At 47.4% G+C, this 20,641-nt stretch overlaps 1 protein-coding gene across 1 annotated transcript in view; it reads right to left on the reverse strand.

The window, feature by feature from the left end:
* The window catches only part of myripb (myosin VIIA and Rab interacting protein b), a 65,599-nt gene that overhangs the window by 44,728 nt on the left and 230 nt on the right, over positions 1–20,641 (reverse strand). The window contains exon 2 of the mRNA XM_047023929.1: positions 16,042–16,236. Within this exon, the coding sequence (XP_046879885.1) occupies positions 16,042–16,151 (110 nt within the window). The 5' untranslated portion in view covers positions 16,152–16,236. The remainder of the gene's footprint in view (positions 1–16,041; positions 16,237–20,641) is intronic.

The following is a 20,641-nucleotide window of genomic DNA, read 5'->3' on the forward strand; positions in this document are numbered from 1 at the left end:
AAAGAGCAAGCCTATTTATCCAACTGAGATGAAAAAGATCCAAAGATAAGAAACACTTGTGTTTAGTGTCACAATTTAATAGTTCCCTGGGGAAAAAATATAGTTTCACAGCAACAACGAGGAGTCCCTCTCTCCCCTAATGGTACTCTCTCTCGCATTCTTACCCAAGGTGAGACACACTGTCCTACCACTGTCTAACGGGAGGACAAGCTGTGTATTGCTGCGAACGCAGGTGTGAGAGTGTGTACCTACCACCTGTGTCAGTGTGTGTCCAGGCCAGAGAGTACACTCAACAACAGCCCAGCTGGTGTTGAGGCAGGTTGAGGCTGTATATTGTAGCCAAGCCCCCATACTGGATCTGTCCAGTTCCCCTTCAAAGACTACAACTCTCTCGAAGGTTCCGGAGTTGCTTCTACAGAAATGAGAGCAGGGGAATCAGTCACGCTCCCAAAGCCAAACCAATATTATGAGTAGAAGTAGAAACACATATATTAAAGTTGTCAATAAGTATGTGAATATACAAAAAGTGTATCCCTTAAGTACACTACCAATCGGGTAGATATAATGAAAATATATTGTCATTTAATAAAAGTACATTCGATTTAAGGATTCTCTTCTTCCAACAGGGATGGAAGCTCAGCCCAGGGAGCTGGGCAGGCAGGCAGGCAGGCAGGCAGGGCAGGGCTGGCAGAGGCGGCTCTGGAGGGGTGAGGTAGGGTCACCACTTAACAAGGACGCTCTCTGACAGGGGTCTGGCTGACAGCCCTCCTGACAGACGGATGGAGAGAATAGACAGAAAGATGGGGAGACTAGACTATCAGGCAGGATCTGTAGAGAAGTGTCAAAGAAAGAGAATGAAAGAGAGGGAGAAAGACCCATTGGTAGTGGGGGAGAGAGAGCTATGATCATACAGGACAGAGAGAGAAAGAGAGAGAGACTGGATGAGTCATAACTATCGGTGGAGTGATGACTTCCAGTCACTGGGGCTTTTGCACATAGAGCAATGAGACGTCTACCACCACCTCCTCATGAAGCACAGCACTGAATCCAACATCACATCACACATACAGACACACACACACGTGGGCACACATAGTATGCACTCCTCTGTTAGCTTTGGCTCTGACATTATCTCTAGCAGGACACCTTCCCTATTTGGATAACTCCTGCATTCCCAACATCCCAACACAGTCTGTGTGCTCTGTAGGCGGGCGTAGGTCTCCCATCACAGGAGGTCCTGGATCTACTGGGTTTCTGTCTCAGGGTGAAGCTGCGCTCCCTCATCTGGCTGGGCCAGCATGGTGAGGAGCAGCAGCAGAGCTAGGGAACCCGTCTCTGTCCCAGCGCCAGGCCCTGATTGAACACAGGTCTCTCCTCCGAATCACGGCCCACTTCTGTGCAGCGCCGGCCGTGGATAAGATCGACAATTTGACACGACACCAGGAAAGACACACAGGGCATCCGCGTGCATCCGTCTTACCATTATGAGAAACGTGCATACTCGGATCCAATCTCGACATGGCCAGCTCTCCACCAATCACACGGAGCGTACGGCTCCCCTGATGGATCACTCCAGTCATGTCCCTCCCTCCCCCCGCCCCTCCTCCCACTACATGGGCAAATGCTCATAAGAACGATAATAAATGGCTTGCAAATCACGTGCGGCGTGTCGTTAATTTGCAATATGAAGGCAATAAGGGAGAACGGGGGGGCACCTCAGAGCACCGGAGAGCGTACGTAGTCACGCGCACCTGTACGTGTCACACATGCTGATTGGCTCTAATCCCAAATCACAACCCAGACAATTGTACCTCATTAACAGGTCACGTGGAGCGCCATCGGCCGTTGCCATGGCAACTCCTGCTGATTGGCGGGACACGTTCCGGGGGTCGGAGACCAGGGGGTGAGTAATTAATGTGTCCACTTTTAAAACACCGTGATGTTGCCACGGTAATGACTCTGAATATTATTGATAGACGATCCACAGCTCTGGCCTTAGAATACACGCATGCTTACACACACACACACATTATACCGGTTTGATCCAGTCGTGTCTGTACAGGCTACAGCAAGGCTTTATAAAGGTAACCGCTTCAGTCTAATCAAAAGGAAACAGAAAACATTTACTTCCTACAGTAAACAAAACACAATGTTGTTGCAGTTTGTATAAAATCCAAACATCACAATATGGCATTTGTACACAGTAGTTTTGTATTTTCATGATGATGAGTTGAAGCGAGAACCTTCTAGAAGCATATAGAAATTGCCTACAAAGAGGAAAATCCTAGTTAAAGCAAGAATCCTCTAGAAGGTTGTCCCAATGTAAAGAGCTCCTGGGAGCTGAGACCAGGAGGCTTCTGCACTGTGTGTTGGGTGTTGGAGTGAAGATGAGTCTGATCTGCTGCAGTACCAGGCTTCAGCTTCCAGCACACAAAAACCAGCTTAGTCCCACCATGCTACAGACCGCAGTCTTACTGATGGACCCAATAGCTGATATTAAATGTTTTTTAACATGGTCTGTAAAAGTATTGTTCATGTATATATGAAGGTCATTATTTGAAGATGACTGCTGTTCACACACCCTTCTGTTCAAATGTGATCAGAAGGCTTCTGTCTCCAAAACAGCGGATGCCAACATTTCAGTTCCTAAGAGACCGAGAAAGATCAGACCACAATTAGAGGGCATTTAACTGCATCAGACGGAGGGGAAACAGCTCTATGAATACTGCATGTAATATTCATCAATGGGACTTCGAGAATGTATCACCAAAAAAAGCTAATTTGAATGTATTTGAGTCTTGCTTTAGTCAAGCACACAGCCATGGAGCTGGGGGAAATGAAGGCTGAGAAAATGTCAGGAGTAATTATTTATAAGCACTTCACAAGGAGCATGATGCTGTTTTTAATATAGGATCTGATCAGCCCCTCATAGTAACATGCTGCTACAGCCAGGAGGAACCCATGAAAGGACAGGACATGACATGATAAAAAATGATTAAACTGGCACTAAACCATCTGTAATAGTAAAAGTCATAATTTATCATCATAATAACACATTTGAGAAAAATCTATGAAATTGTAATGAAATATTGTACATAATTCCTTTGACAAGTAAAAATGTAATCATGGTGGTGGAAGTGTAGGCATGAGCAGATTGGTGTTTGTGTGAGTGTGTGTGTGTGTGTGTGCGCATGTGTGTGTGTATAATTTTGTGTTCTGAGGACAGCAGAGCAACATTCCTGTAATGTCCTAGCAGCCGTGTCATCACGCCCCTGTTAACAGCCAGAGAACAACTCCACACACACACACACACACGCACACACTAACACACTGAGCTTGATCCACAATCAGTGCATAACTGGTAGCATAACAATACAAGCTCATTAATCTATCTCTCTTCATTGCATGATCTAACCAGAAACACATGCCTACTCACACATACATACACACAAACACACGTCTCTGCCTGCATCTCTGTGTGCTAGTCCAAAGTGCACTGGCTTCAACTGACTCAGTCAAGTATGAAACGCTTACAGGGCAAGCTCTCAGCTGCAAAAGACAATCAATCACCTCAATCACCTCTAACTGGTGTTGGTACCAAACGCGTTACAGCACAGCCGCACAGCATTTACAGTTGAACAAGGTGCCGCATTTCTGTATGGTTCAGTAAAGGCTGGATCTCAGCAACAGCAAACGAGTCTGAAATGACTGTGGGCCTCAGGGACTTGGAGTCAGGCTGATGATTGACTGAAATACTTCATATTGCTACTGTCAGCCATATACACTTATGGCTTATGATGGGAACACTGGTAGAGAGAACTGTAATTTCCTCCATTTTCCAACCTGTGTGTTCCTTGCTTTTCAATCAGAAGGGCACACATGAAACACACACACACACACAGATGCTGGACCTGAGGAAAAGCTTGTTGGGGAACTACAACATGTTTGTTGCACTGTATCTATCTGAGGGTGTGTGTGAGTGTGTGTGTCTGAATGAGGTGTGTGTTCAAGCCCTGGTGTGTGTGAACTCTCACAAGGCTGAGAGTTAGGAGAGCTGATTAGTTTCCACCAAGAGAGCCTAAGCCAGGTCCCTTAAGCTGGGAGAAACCTCCATTATATTCCCGAAAACCTCACACACACACACGCACACACACACACACCCGTGGGAGGAAGCATTACATTGTGACTCATTAACTTTTCAGGAAGATGTCTTTGTCAAATAGCCAGACATTCCATTTTGAGAAGCTTCATTGATGTTTGATGAGGAGGAGTTGCATTATAGATAACAGGCAAGAGACAGTGAATAAGAATCATCCCAACAAATATTCACTCCATGGTAAAAAAAAAAATGTAAATTGTAACTGTACATGTAGAAGTCTTTTGATCGCAAATGTAATCATAATTCCTTAAAAAAAAAAAAAGAAGTAAAATAAGAGGCTGGGAAAAGGTAGCAATTAACAAAAATAAGGTAATCTTTTTCTGCTTAAATATTTCTCCTGCAGTGCCACCCCATTCCAGAGGAGGGCATTAGATGCAGTGTGACATACTGAATGTTCTGCAGTGCACATTCACAGTTACAGTTACAGTTACATGTTTGGGCCACTAATAACAACTTACTCCAATAGGGAGCAACTGTATTTTTAAAGACTATAAAGACTACAAACCTTGCAAACCTGGAATGTCATTCCCCGACATCTTGGATGATGCAGAGATCTAATTTGTTGGCAGTCCAGAAACTGTAACTATAAATTCAGCCATTCAGAGAGAAAACCACACAGAGGTACCATACAGGCTATCCTGAGGTACTGACAAGGATGAGTTGGGGCTGGAGGAGAGCGTCCTGACCTAACAGTAACATGGACAACAGTGCTCTCTATAGGCTCTACACAGTAGCTCTACACACAAGGTCAATCTGCAAACCTGGCAACCCACCCAGTAGAAAGAAATGACTGACGAGGATTATATTGGTCAAGTTTGGTGAAAGGAAACTACTATATGGAAACCCACTAATCGCCTTAGATCATAGCTATATAGATAAAGTAAATTCCAAGATACCTAACAATCTCTGAACTTGAAGTATAGGGTGTTGCATTTCAACGGGGCAGACCCGTCAAATTTGGCAACCCACTAATCCATTACATAGCTATTTATCAATCCCTCAGAACTACTGTCCACAGTCGCTACTAGCAACCATCCGAGGAGTGGTGGTAAACTCATTAACATTGCTCCGACAACCTAGCAACCCCTCCTAATGCAGCACACATATTATGATAGTCAAGGCCCATCCATCTCGCATCTCGCATCCACGTCACCCGACTCTACTTAGACTCAGCCCACTTCAACATAGTCACCATGTGTCCCCAGTGACAACTATCAGTAGCCTGGCCTTCTGGTCAACACTAACATCAGATGAATGGGTTTCCAATGGTTGACTTTTACAGTGGGGAGACAAACTGCCAACTTCAAACCTCTGTGGTTTCTGTAGTGATATGAACCTTTGAAAAGGGGCTCAGAGATCCTGTAGGTAGCTAACATTAGCAGTCTATCCCACACCCCAGGACTAAGACAGAGACTGCCAGCAGGGAAGAAGGGAGGAGGGTGGGAGAGGAGGAGGAGGCAAGGAGAGAGTGAAGGAGAAAAGCACAAGCCAAGCTTAGCAGAATATCTTCCGAGATCCTTTACGCCGAGTCATCATAAAAACTCAACTCGCCGCTCAAACACTTTGAGGCAGTGAATAGTGGTGAGAGGAGTGCAGTTGCCCCATTCTAGTGTGGAACCCTTTCATGGCTGACAGACCATCAGTGGCCTGAATTACAGGACAGGGCTGAGCCATCCGCCACAAAGTGCTGCTTATCGTGATATTTCTGCGGATTGCTTCAACATCTCAACACTTCCACCGCAACTTCAGCTGCTGAGGCTGGGAAGAGAGAGAGAGAGAGAGAGAGAGAGAGAGAGAGAGAGAGAGAGAGAGAGAGAGAGAGAGAGAGAGAGAGAGAGAGAGAGAGAGGGGGGGGGGGGGGGGGGGACAGAGAAAGATTGAGGGAGATTGAGAGACGAGGGGGGGGATAAAGACAGAGAGGTAGTAAGAGAGAAAGAGAGAGAGAAAGAGAGAGAGAGAGAGAGAGAGAGAGAGAGAGAGAGAGAGAGAGAGAGAGAGACAGGATGCAGATGTGGATTGATCATGGTTGTTGAAGAAAGTGACAGACACTTTGTTTTTGTGCTGAGAGTGAATTCTTCAATCTTGTCACATCATTTCCTTCCCTACACAACCTCCATGCATGGACAGGTATGGAAACTCTTCATTATTCAAAACACATCCCACTCTTAGAGCTGACACATAAGCTAGGCAGTACTGGGCATTACCCTTGGTGACACCGGAGGAATGCATATTGTATGCATTCTAAACATAACTGGAAAGGTAATGTACTGTAAAATCTGCATAGCATTTACATGGCACTTCCTGTGCTGTAAACACTCACTCACACACACTCACAAGCTGCCTGGGCATGGTAGGTGTGGGAGACAGACCTGCAGCCTCGTCATGAACCCTCACACACACACACACACACACAGAAGCTTACACACTTGCATGCACACACACACACACAAACACACACATGCTTACACACTTGCATGAACACACACACACATACTATACAGAGCGACAGGCAAATAGTGTATAGTACCGCAGAGAACCAAGGATCAGAAGGGCAAAGCTCTAACTGAATTTTTGCAAGAGTAATGAGATCTCAACTACAGTGCAACATACACACACATACTGTATACAAGAATACTGTACACCAACACACACATATACACACACTGCAGCAGCAGCAGCTGTGAGAGCAGAGCAGAGCAGTGCTGATAAGGAGGCTCAGACAGCATCTGCAGCCCTTTCTGAAAACATGAGAAACACCCCAGGCTGCCTATCCTGTCTCTGGACTGACAAGACACACAGCAGCTCCTGCACTCCCCTGTCAGAGACAACCCCTCACACCCAGACGCAGCAAACCTCAGAAATGCGACCTCATCATTGTAGAGGGGAACAACCCCAGCCTCCCCCGTCAGGGTTTAGTGTACCCCTTCGTCACAAGCGTAACAAAATGAAAATCACATAGGTAAATTATTTTCCCCTTTACAGTTGCTCGGCATAAACGGATGCTAACCACTTTCGCTGAAGGAGGCTGTAATTGGAATTAAAAGGCCAGCTGTTTGTCACAAGTATTGCCAGAGAGCTGCATATCTAATCTCAGCATATGTTCCCATATCCACGACTGGGAGGCTCTGACGCTAGTCACACGCTGGCAGCGAGGCCCATCGAGGTCAGAGACCAGGGAGAAGCACCCCCCGCGCCAACCCCCACACCCCCTCCAACCCCTCGCCCCATCCAGCCATTACTGCATGTTAGTAAAGCCTGAAGGAGGGGAATGTCACCCGCAACAGTCTGGTCCCTGTCACACACACATGCTGAGCCTCACCCCAGGACACCGGGACAGTGGAGTTTATATAATACACACCACACCATAGAGCAAGGCAGGGAGGGAGAAGGAGAGCGTGTGTGTGTGTGTTCCTCTCAGCCGGTGTGTGTGGGTGGGTGGAAAGAAGACTAGTCCTGGGGGAGGTATTGATCAGGTCCAGGACACTCCCCGTTAGGAAATATCAGCCCCCTCCTCGCCTTCCTTAAATAGACCCAGCAGAGGAGAAAATTAGAATCAATGGCCCTCCAAAAGGAAGCGTGAGAAGTCTTCAACATGAGCCAGATCCCTGGGCCCATGTTCGGGCTTGTGTTTTTAACCACAGCGTTAGTATCACAGTCAAGGCTACAAATGACCTTTTTACTTTGTCTCCAGCTTGCATCTGATCAATCCCATGATTGGATTTCCAGTTTTTGGTTCACATATACAAAATGGAAGAGGCAGAGTTCGTAGAGGTGATCTTATATTTACTCCTCTGTCGACGGAGTTCCCGCCATTTTACTGGGTAATTGGAGTACAGTGCTGACGGGAAAGCACAGCACTAATTTAATCGTCATTTTTGTATGTGTGTGTGTGTGTTGTGTGCAAATGCAAGTGTAAGTGATCAGCAGCAGCAGAAAGCCTGTGCTGTTGCTCTGTGTCCTGGCATACAGTTCCTCCATCCATAACTCTTCTGGAAAGAGATTCCCCCGGGTGTTGAGGAGAACACCAGCCAGCATCCTCTTGACTGGAGTAGGGCTGGGCTCAAGAGCTTTCTCAGAAGCTGCAGTGGGTGACTAATTGATTGTCTAAAAACCAAGACATGCAAAGCCGAGGCATTGTGAATGAGGGAGATAGGGGACGGTGGAGACAGGGATCGAGAGATCTTGAGGAACCCCTGATTCGGCTGACTAGTGCTAGGAGCCTCACCTGCACACACACACACACACACCCCGCGCCTCCCCCCCTTCGCTTCCTTAAAAAAAAAGGCAGGCCAAATGTTATCTTGGCATCTGTGAGATATGTAGGGCATTTGGAGGAATAGGATGTTCCCTCAGAAAAATGAAAATTAAATCACACACAGACTATAAATAGATACATTAGCATCAAGCTATCCCTGAATCCCCTGACCAGGCTTGGTCTCAGAACATGCTTGATGTTCTCCCAAGTCCTCCTCCTCTTTGTCTCCCAGATGTACTCCTGCAGGACATCTTAGCTGTAACACACACTCCACACACTCCTCTGAACAGCTCCCAATAAAAAGCTGACCCGCCACCGCACACCCGTAAGAGGCACATTTGACCAGGGATACCCCCTTCCCCCCCCATGAATCCATCTGGGCCCATGTTTGCTAAAGCTGGTGTTCAAGGGGAGTCTGGGGGTTATAAGCTGATGCCAGCGTTGAGGAGGCTGAGTGATGTGTCTCTGGTCAGGGGAAGAAGAGGCGAAGGTTATGACTCAGACAGGAGGAGTCTGGCTGCAGTCTCCTGCTTCACAACCCTGGGTATCAATCTCATCTGTCCATACACCTCTCAGAGAGCCCAGCTAATGATGCACAGGAGTAGAGACGGAGGGAGAGGGATGGGGGGAGAGAGAGAGAGAGAGGGAAAGACAGAAATAGGAGAGGATAAGAGAGAGAAAGAGAAGATGAGGAGCAGAAAGAGAGGGGGGAAATGGGAGATGGCGGCACTGACAGAGTGAAAAAGAATGTGTAGACAAGGACATTACATACAATATAATGACTCACAGTAGCTTTTCCGTATTAGCTCTCCTGGCGTTAACCTGCTTGACATTTTGCTGGGGGGGGACGGGGGACCCACGTCTTGGGCAGCCTGTACCTTGTTAAAAGATAAAAATAAAACTCTTTTTTTTTGTTCCAAGTCTGTTTCAGTTGTCTTGATAGCTACAGAGCCTGTTTTGGAGAGAAGCTCACATCGAGGTTTATTTGTCTGGCCTTGAGATAAGGCTAAGCAGAGCTTTGCTGCCCTTCACTTCAGCTCTGCTGAGCATGGCTAAACCGTCGGAAGTGATTGGCTTTCCAAAGTCACCTGGTGGAGGGTAGACCAGCTGGCAGAGTCAGCTCTTTCCAAAGTGCAAGTTGTGTCACCTAACACACACATGCATGAAAACACACACACACACACAGGCAGGTAAAGTTACAATTGGAGAAGGATATCTGTCCAATCAACTGAACCACAGAAAAGCTGTTTTCAGTGGTGACATTTGACTCGCTGTCCTCTAGGGGAATCAATGAGCCCTGGCGTCTGAGGCTGAGAACAGTCCAATCATCCACCAGCAGAGAAAAGCAGCCAGCTCACACACACTCTGACCATAGCACACACCAGCCTGACCACAGACCAACCTGACGACAGACCAGCCTGACCACAGACCAGCCTGACCACAGACCAACCTGACCACAGACCAACCTGACCACAGACCAGCCCGACCACAGACCAGCCTGACCACAGACCAACCTGACCACAGACCAACCTGACCACAGACCAGCCTAACCACAGACCAACCTGACCACAGACCAGCCCGACCACAGACCAGCCTGACCACAGACCAACCTGACCACAGACCAGCCTAACCACAGACCAGCCCGACCACAGACCAGCCTGACCACAGACCAACCTGACCATACACCAGCCTGACCACACACTAGCCTGACCACAGACCAGCCTGACCACAGCAGTGTTCTCGGTGTTGACAGAGACAGCTAGATGAAAGTCCTTGTCTGATTGGCTGAGCGTGCACACGCATGCATAATCACCGTGGTGGAGGTTAACTGTCGGTCTGCTAATTAAACTCTGACGGTATTAAACATATTAAACATCAACTCGTCTGGGTCATATTAGAGCCTAATTAGAAATCAGGAGGCTCATGCAGCAACGCCGATCACCCTAACGACCATTAACGCCTGTGAGCAAATTAAAACACAACCGCTGATAATCAAAAGTCACTCTCTTTATGAGGAAACAGACACTTTGCTAAATCCCTCTGTTAGACTGTTGCTGTGTTGGTTTTCTGCTAGCAGAGGTAGGTAACTTAAAATGTTGCTGATTAACAGAAAAGGTTGCTGAATTGCCTGTGTCATAAGCCTGCTATGCTGTATTTACAAACATCCACAGACAAGAGCAACACCATCCATGTTGAATAAAGGCCAGTGATTGGGGATCCCTTGTGTAGTAAACTGCTGGGCAACAGGCCTAAGATACGACTCGGATCAACACCCCAGGCCACAGGTCGCCCCTTCTAATCCCCGATGGAGAAAGCCCCTCCACCCCGGAGCAAAACATGACTTTATCCCAGACCACCGCCACGTAGCCCCGCAGCAAAGCACAGAACTGTGGCTATATCGACCTGCACCACCTAATTCACTGTCCTCTTTGGATCTTGAGAAGAAAAAAACTCTATCTAAATCTATATATAAATAAATAAATATATAAATATACCCTGTAACAAGAGCCAATTAGCCAACATCCATGTAAATATCAGAAAGTGTGGTGTTGTATGTGATCAACGCTGGCCTCACAGATTAGCAGCTCATGAGGAATAAGGTCACATGTTATCATGGAGAAGAGCTTTAAACCTGGAGAATTAGTGCACGTCTGTGAAACACAATAGGTCTATTCAGTCTAAAGGAACTTCACCTGACCACTGCAATACTGCTGAAAAGTTTATGTTCTGTTGTTTTTACATCTACTCGAAGGTCATCCCTCTTGGTCTAACGCCCCCCAGACACACACACTCACACACACCACCGTTCCCCCACCAGAGATGAAACAGACATGATTTAAAGGAACGATGAGAGGAGAGGAAACGAGAAAAGTGTCCAGACAGCCGCGAGTCCGAGAGTTAATCTCCATCCATTAGTGCTCCTCTAATGAAATGAAGACATACTGACGGGACGTCCTTCAACGGGACACCCAATTACTTCAATTCTGATTGACAGAGAACCATTCGGGAGAAAAAGAGATGGGGTGTTTTACATAATTGTTTAATAAGTCAGTAAGTGAATGAGTTGTGTTGTGAAATGAGTGGCTTGCAGGCTGATTTGGGGTGAACTGAAGTGGAAGGATGGCTGGCCTCTGGTTCTGTGGAGAGGTGAGGGGATGAACGCCACAGGAAACAGAGGGCAGGCCTCCCCTTCATGGAGAGGCCTTTCCCCGGCTGTCTCTGTTGACAAGGTTACAGCCTCAATCTCTAACACCTGCTACCTCCAGTCGATCACAACATTCTGTCACATTCACTCTGGGGAGAGAAGTGACGAAGGCAAATGTCTCTGTAGGACGGTTCAACACCCCCTGGTGTGATAAATGGCTCGACGCATCATTAACAAAGCCTTGTCTGATGACGAGGCTGCCTGTTTGTCTGAGCATAGCGGGCAGTTTTACTACCGTCTCATCACTGAAGACCTACACTGAGGGTTGTGACCAATTAAAACCACAGCTCTAAAAACGACACCCTTCAGCAATCAGCTACAAGTCTGTAATCTCCTTATGATAGAGGGGTGGGGGGGGGGAGGAGGAGAGAGAGAGAGAGAGAGAGAGAGAGAGAGAGAGAGAGAGAGAGAGAGAGAGAGAGAGAGAGAGAGAGAGAGAGAGAACATGCTTGAGCCAGGACACACAGCGGAAGGAGCATTATTCTACAATGGGACGAAGGGACAGCAACTTAGAAGCAGAACATTGTTCAATTACCGAGCTATTTTTACCTTCCACGTCCGACTTGGCTCACTAAAAGGTGATGCACCCTCTCTACCCTTGCCTTTGCATGATAAAGATAGACTTGTCAAATCTTGGCTAATGGGAAAGTGAAGCGAGCCAGGAGTGAAAGTAGTAGTAAGTAATTGGCATTATCATGTCAGGAACAGAGAGAGCTCTGTGGAAGATCTCCCCATCTCCTGAGGTAATTAGTGCTGAGCACCAGCATGAACGAGGCATGGGAACACAGACACACAGAGAGACACACACAGAGACACACACGGAGACACACACAGACACACACACAGAGAGCTGGGTGTTCAGTTCTTTTTTTATAATTTTTGTCTAATTCCTTCCCTTGGTAGTCATTGCTCGATTCAATTAATATGACTGATTCCGAAGAAAATTCAAGCGTTCAGGTAACACAATGTGCACCATTACAGAATAAGTAACACTCATTGGGCTGTTTGTTACAGCTTTCCAGCATCGATTTCGGCCTCAGCCTCTGATTCAGGCTGAGCCTTACCCCCAGACTCGGCCTCTGAGTCTGCCTCAGCATTACTCCCAGCCTCAGCCTCAGCTCACAACCTCAGCTCTTTCCATTGCTCTAATGAAGGCCACTCCAGCCGAGGGACAGTGGAGAGAGGAAGAGAGAGCGAAAGAGAAGGAGAGAGAGAGGGACAGAGATAAGGTCAGAGGTGGAGAAGCTCCAACATGATAATAAGCTGGGTTTGCAAAGCCAGATGTATTGCTACAGAAGGCAGCGCATGCTACAAGCTGCTTGTCCATAGCCATGGCCTGTCATGCTGCCTTTGGTGGCGTCTGTTCTCACCTTATGTTCCATACATTTGCAAGTAATGACAAGCCACAGTCAAAGGCATGTGGATGACACTGAAGCATGCCAGACACTATCATCCCTTCAACATACTTACACACAAGCAAAGTATAGTGGTAATTAATGGCCATCAAGTACAGTACCAGCTACACCTCACTGACTGACTATATAACACACTGCTATAGCAGCTTGTGTTTAGCATGTACATGCCAATGCTGACTAATTAAAACTTCAGCTAAAACTTTCTCTGTAGAAACTAGAACTGTTTTGTGCTTATTTAAAGTTTCTGACAGGCCAGTATTTATGAGACAGACGGCAATATCAATTAGGTTTTTCACAATTTCTCAGCAGGCAACGCTGGGGAAATTAAAACGGCAGCGTTTAAAGGTGCCAGATGAGACTTGTAAATTCGCCTTGAGAAGGATTCATGGGGTACTTTATAACTCCTCTGGGTTGTCTTCATCTCAGAGAGAACAAACAAACGTCAGCCAGGCAGACAAGCCCCCTCTGGGGGCTGAAACATTCACAAACACCAACACACCATCTGCCGTGGCTTTTATATCTATACTTAATATGCTATTATTAATGTTCAGACAATGTACATGTCTCCAGTGTTGAGAACTGGTGTTTCCCTGTAAATGGCTCCATACAGCGAGCAAACAACAGGCTTTGTTGGTTGTTTTCTTGACCTAGTCAGCAAAGTTGTGAAACTATGAATGCTGGTCTGATCCTTCTTAAATAGGTGTATGCAGTAGCAAAAATACACCAATGGCTCTGCAACCTCACTTTAACACACACACAAACACACACACAAACACACACACTCTCACAAAATACACATTTTGATAACCTATTAGATATTTTAGTAAAAGTTAAACCTTTGATGGCAGACTGGAATATACATTAAATCTATAGTAGTTTCTAATGTTAGGCAACCGTAAAAAGACCACACACATAGGCTGTGGTGTTTGTATGTGTGTGGTCTTGTTCTTGAGATGCAAAGTTCTGACTCCCAAAGCAGCTGGACCCCAGATAGTTAAAGACAGAGCAGAACAGTACATTTGTTGTGGTACATTTTCAAACGATAACTCTGGAAACACAAACTAATCTCAAGAGCGGGGGGACTAGAGAAAAGAGAAAAAGGTCACATTGTTGGTTGTTGTGGGAGTGTGTCAAAACTGATGATAATGAAATGGTTTCGGAGGCGATATTTAACAAATAACAAGACCGAACGAAATCAGTAGAAATAAAGGAATCCACTTTAAGTGTCTGTGTGCTGGAATCTATAATCTGAAATAACTGCCAAATTAACATTACACTTTGAAAAGCACTTAGCTTCCACCCATGTTTAATTCAACAAGGCTCCAAACAAAGCTAGATGTCACTAATGCATCTGTACTGCTGAGAAGGGTTGCAAGGACATCCATCCACTCATCTCCCAGCAAAGCATGGCAACAATGTCTTTCTTTAACATCGCTTAAGGAGGTTCGATAACACAACAAAACCTCCAATTTAATTTTTGATCATTAACTTGCCATCCAATAACAAATTAAGATAGTTTGCCAGATGGACAAAGATGCACCATTATGCCAAACAAAACATAATTTGTCTTGTGTTTGATCTGTTAAATCCATTTCTACATCCTTATTCCCTGGAGCTCTGATAGGATACCTATCCAGTCCCTCTGAGCCTTCAGAAAACAGACAGATGAGACTGGACAATGGATCTGATGACCGGTCCCCCAGGCAAGCTTGTCAATGTGACAGCACTGTCTCCCCTGACCACCGCCTGTCACAAGCAGAGATGGAGGAATAAGAAGTAAGAGAGGGGGAGGGCAGGAGGAGAGGGCCATGAAGAGGGGGAGGGCAGGAGGAGAGGGCCATGAAGAGGGGGAGGGCAGGAGGAGAGGGCCATGAAGAGGGGGAGGGCAGGAGGAGAGGGCCATGAAGAGGGGGAGGGCAGGAGGAGAGGGCCATGAAGAGGGGGAGGGGAGGAGGAGAGGGCCATGAAGAGGGGGAGGGGAGGAGGAGAGGGCCATGAAGAGGGGGAGGGGAGGAGGAGAGGGCCATGAAGAGCGGGAGGGGAGGAGGAGAGGGCCATGAAGAGCGGGAGGGGAGGAGGAGAGGGCCATGAAGAGGGGGAGGGGAGGAGGAGAGGGCCATGAAGAGCGGGAGGGGAGGAGGAGAGGGCCATGAAGAGGGGGAGGGGAGGAGGAGAGGGCCATGAAGAGGGGGAGGGGAGGAGGAGAGGGCCATGAAGAGCGGGAGGGGAGGAGGAGAGGGCCATCAAGAGGGGGAGGGGAGGAGGAGAGGGCCATCAAGAGGGGGAGGGGAGGAGGAGAGGGCCATGAAGAGGGGGAGGGGAGGAGGAGAGGGCCATCAAGAGGGGGAGGGGAGGAGGAGAGGGCCATGAAGAGGGGGAGGGGAGGAGGAGAGGGCCATGAAGAGGGGGAGGGGAGGAGGAGAGGGCCATGAAGAGGGGGAGGGGAGGCGGAGAGGGCCATGAAGAGGGGGAGGGGAGGAGGAGAGGGCCATGAAGAGGGGGAGGGGAGGAGGAGAGGGCCATGAAGAGCGGGAGGGGAGGAGGAGAGGGCCATGAAGAGGGGGAGGGGAGGAGGAGAGGGCCATGAAGAGCGGGAGGGGAGGAGGAGAGGGCCATGAAGAGGGGGAGGGGAGGAGGAGAGGGCCATGAAGAGCAGGAGGGGAAGTGTGGGGAGTCTGTCTGAGGGAGTGAGAGAGTGGGGGCCATGACATGACATCACTGTGAGAACTATCGCTGACCCCTGACTTGTACACCCAGCACCTCTGATGTCCAGTGACTGACTGACTAAAACCTCTCCCCTCTGTGTTCCAGTCACTCCAAATCAGCAGAAGTCTCTTAATCTTGAGCAAGTCACACTCAGCTTGTTATTGGGACCTTCATAACAGAAAACTCAAATTCTCAAAATGTTCTATATACCCTCCCAAACTGAAAACCCCCACAGCTGTCCAGTACCCCCTTTCCTTCTGCCCTCCACTCCCCAATCCACACCCCTCCCCCGGGACCTCACCTGAGCCTGTCCTCCTCCTTCTTCCTCAGCTTCATGTCTCTTTGCACCACCTTCAGGACGTGTTCTGCCTCATCGTCCGTCAGGCCCGACAGGTCCAGCTTCCGCCGCATCTCTCCTGGCTGCGCCAGCTCAGCGAAGGGGCTGCTCCCGGGGAAGAGGGCAGAGGAGGCTCTGGGGGCCGAGGCTGGGACGACCCTGTAGGGAGGGGGAGAGGGAGGGGGGTGTGGAGAGAAAGGGAGAAAGGAGGGAGGACATGGAGAGCTCCATTAACTCTGGGGCCTGTAAACGATGAGACTGAGTTCAGAGCGAGAGCCTGGTGAATGATGATGAGCCTGGACAATTATCTCTCCTGTTATTGACCTGTAGTACAGGGAGACTCTCTCCTCTCCTCTGCACACTACACTCCTGTCCTCTCTCACCCTCCTTCTCTCTCTCTCTTTCTCTACCCATCTAGCACGCCTTCCTCCAGTCTGGAGAACAAACGCACGTCATCATCCTATTTCTCGTCACGAAGACAGATGAAAGTCCTTTTGTCTCCCAGACCAGAGAGTGACAGCCGGTCTCCAATGTCAAAGTCACTTTGTGGGAGATAAATGTTCCATCGTGGACTGTAAGTTTCACTGTGTCCTGTCTTGGGTAAGAGCCTTGAGATCATCTGTCTCAGCCAGCTAGTGAAGCCAATGAACATGCATCACAAGCCCATTGACAACACTGCATACACCGGCACACTGTGTTTTCACCCACTCGCACACACAGATGCACACAAATACACACACTTAGTCACGTTCTTAACAGCCTTAAGTGGAAAGCTGTGAAATCTCACCATCGCGGTAAGCCGGTGCTGCATTTTGTGCATAACAATGTCATTAACAAGGCCTCCCACACTGACTACTGCAGCTCCCAATGACAAACCTTCATCTGCTACTAGCCAGCGAGCTAGATTACTCAGCCTATCACACTAACACCTGGAGCTGAACGAGAACCCCCCCCACCCCACCCAACTCCTGCATGTACGCCCTCTATGTCTCACTCTTTATCATTCACAAACCACAACGCCTCTAAGACTGCTCACATGGACAAAGGACAAACTCTTGCTGCAAATGTCATAATTTCCTGCTGGGCTTAATGTATGCCCTTTTTGTGTTAGTCAATTTGGATAAAAGCGCCAGCTAAATGAATAAATGTAAATGTAAGTGACGACAGAGCGGAGAGAACATGAGAACACACCCCCCCCCTCCTGCCTCTGCCTCTGCCTTGGCACTTCAGTTGAGAATTGTGACTCTCTAGGCTGAGCTATCTAGGTCTGTCACATGTGCCTGTGGCCCAGGCCTTAGGGAAAAGGAGGTACTGTACTGGCCTGATGTAAAGAGCAGCAAAAATACTCCATTACTGAAACCCAGGGGCGAAGGTAATTATTCAGCCCCAGCTTTTTATAGCCGTGTCATGGGCAGGGGGAAAGGGGAGGGGGGCATCAATGATCTGTGTGTGTGTGTATGTGTGTGTGTGTCAGTATTAAAAAGTGGGATCCACATGTTCAGTCACAGCTTTAGGTTGGGTGGCATCCAATACATCCAATCTACTGTATGGATTTCTGGTCAAAGCCAACATGCACAGACACATCCTGACTGTACGCACGCACACACACACACTCAAACACGCCTCCTCATCCTAGCACACTTGTGTGCTGATGTCACCACATCTGCATCATACACTGACAACAGCCCGCCCACCAGCACACAGCAGACAAAAGCCACCAATGAGCCATCGCTCTGAACCCAGCGCTGCAGGATGTGTGGGCAAGTGCTTCACAACACGACAAGCTGCACTGAATTAAACAGCCGCATAATGATTGGAGATTGGGTCGACGTTCCAGCAACACTGTCATTCACTCTGCCAGTGACGGTCTTCAGTCATAAAGGGGCTGATTGCTCGACAATATCTGAATCAGACACGTTCTTTTAGGGGAACCACCTGTGTCATGGGGCGCCCAGCTGTCCTGCACTAATGATAGTACTGTGGAGTACAACTGGCAGAGCCTTTTGCCTGGGTAGTTCACCCAAGACCAACAGTATAGTGGGTCATGTGACGTAAACAAAGTTTCCCCTTACTGCTTAGCCTTTGATTAGCTGACCTTTAAACGCAAGTGAGTCACTAAAAGAAATCAATGAGATGAGGGAAGATTTGGGAGATAGCAATGAGCCGTGGCTGGGTAGGACAAGCAGGAAGTGGGTGAAACTGGAGCACCTGACAGAACACAGACACAGGAACCTGTGTCAGCTAGGAAGCACACATCAATACAGAGCATATACATATATATATATGCCAAATGGACATACAGTACTGTGCAAAAGTCTTAGGCACCCAAGATTTTTTTCATAAACATAAAAAAAATGTATTTTTTGTTTTCTGAATTTGTGTGGCAACTTTTGTGTAGTTTTTTAATTACATTATTTATTTCAGCACTTTCGTCCCACTTTTTATTTTGTTTTAATTTGTGCTTTAGACTTCTGCACAGTACTGCACACATTCACACACGTACACAGGCACACACATACACACATGCAAGAACACCCACATTGATGCAGAGGATGAAAATGTCAGCTTGGCACACACACACACACACAAAGACAAAGACGTTTGTCTGCTTGCTGCGGCCTATCACAGGAGAGTGTGTGAAGACCAGGGCCGGCTCCTAGCAGATGGAGGACTGATGGAGCAGGCCTCAGGACGAGCTCAAAGGGTATGAGCAGCCAAGCGCTAAATGAACTGCTTGTTTTAGCCTCTCTGTAGAATCGGTGTTTAGCCACAGCCTGAAGGACAACCACCACCTCCATTCACAGACCAGCCACTCATAGACATCCGAGGAGGACTCTCATGAATAAAAACCAGCTCATTCGTTCCTCTGCGGCTGCATGTTTGTGGACAGTGTTGTGGAGGGTGCAGTGTGTGACCCATCTGTACAGGAGTGTGTTCTTAGAGGTGAAAAACCAGCCAGAGGTTCGTAGTCCCTGGAATAATTGCACACATAGATCACAGAGACCAAGCCATGGCATAGCAGTCACCTTGAAACAAGGCGCCCACAACAGAAACGAAAGAACAAAAGCGCGGGGAACCCTTCCAAGTTCCGTCAAAAAAACTGAAGGAATGGAAAATAGTCTACCCGAAACAGTAGCCTTTATCTTGCATATTGTCTTTTCTTTCATGTCTGTTTGGCCATTTGTCTTTCTCAACTAGGCTAATGCCCCAGAGAGAGGAAGAGGAAGAGGAAGGGGCCTGAGACGAGAGAACAACCATCTGTCAGCGGCGGCCTCCACCCCCCAGGTCTTTGAGGGCCACCAGGCCATTTGTCACTGCCTGATGCAGTGCTATCACACTCGGTGCCTGCCTTGCAATTACCACCCTGTACACAGGAAGTGTTAAGGTGAGAATATGAGAACAGGTTGCAGTTGTTTACAATCGTGTTCCGGTAAGCTTTTTGCAATCCCCCATGGAAATACCTCACCTCACAATCACTGACATCACCTTTAACCTAAAGCTAACGCTCCTGATTAAAAAGGGAAGGTTGTTGAACACAGAAATAGCTTCAATGCTGCTACTGCTGCTGTGACCTATGATGTGATATGCAGACTGAATAAATGTATAGTTTTTGCTCATTGCATTTTCTTCCATATCGAAAAAGATCAAAGAAACTGGCTTTGAGGAAGCCTATTGTCATGCATGGCTAAATCTCAGCCTATGGAGATAAAAGCTATTTGCACCAAAGCCTTTGAACGGCCAAAGTCTTTCTTATCAACAGGTGTCAGGCAGCCATGATGCCAACTCATCAGCACCAGCAACCACAACCTGCACACAGCCCTGTCTGAATGAGTTCTCTTTACTACGATCGATTCTTTTCCTGGGCTGTATATTTAATCCTACGGTACACCTTGCGAGTTATACTAGCCTGGATATATATTGCACTGAGTCCACCCCTCTGCGCCTACAATCTGTGTTTCATAAAGCCAGCCTGCTCACAGTGCCCCCCGGGCTTTGAATCTGTATAAACTCTCCAGACTGTTCTGCATTCCCCTGCATATCCTTTCATGGTTGTATTACCTTTCTGAGGTCTGGCAGCTCAGTGTCCAAATAGCCTTGTTTAGAATGACCAACACGTCATTATGTGAATGCAGGTGTAAGGACACATACAAAACTGTCCTCATTTCCTCTCCGTTGAAACCATGATAACTAACATGTCTATGTATTGTAACAACATTTGATTAGACTGATGACTGGTCACCTCCGGGTTTTATTTACGAATAAATGTTATGTTAGAAGGTTCTTAGGCGCAAAAGATAATTTTAACAATGGTGATTTTGTGTTTAGCCCATTCACCGCCTCAGACTGCATGCCACGTTTGCTGGCTTATCAAAACAGATTATCAATAAGAACATAGTCTAGCAAATGTTATGAAAAGGAGGTTGTGTCTGTTGTTAAATATATAATGTTCTGATACACTGCTTCGTTCCGTCTAAAACTCTTATCTGCAACAGAGCAAGCGATTGTTTTAATCATGATTAAAATGCATGATACGGAGTGGTCACACACAGATAATTGCATTAAC

Source organism: Hypomesus transpacificus, chromosome 8 (genome assembly GCF_021917145.1).
Source record: "Hypomesus transpacificus isolate Combined female chromosome 8, fHypTra1, whole genome shotgun sequence".
In the NCBI taxonomy this organism is placed as follows: domain Eukaryota; kingdom Metazoa; phylum Chordata; class Actinopteri; order Osmeriformes; family Osmeridae; genus Hypomesus; species Hypomesus transpacificus.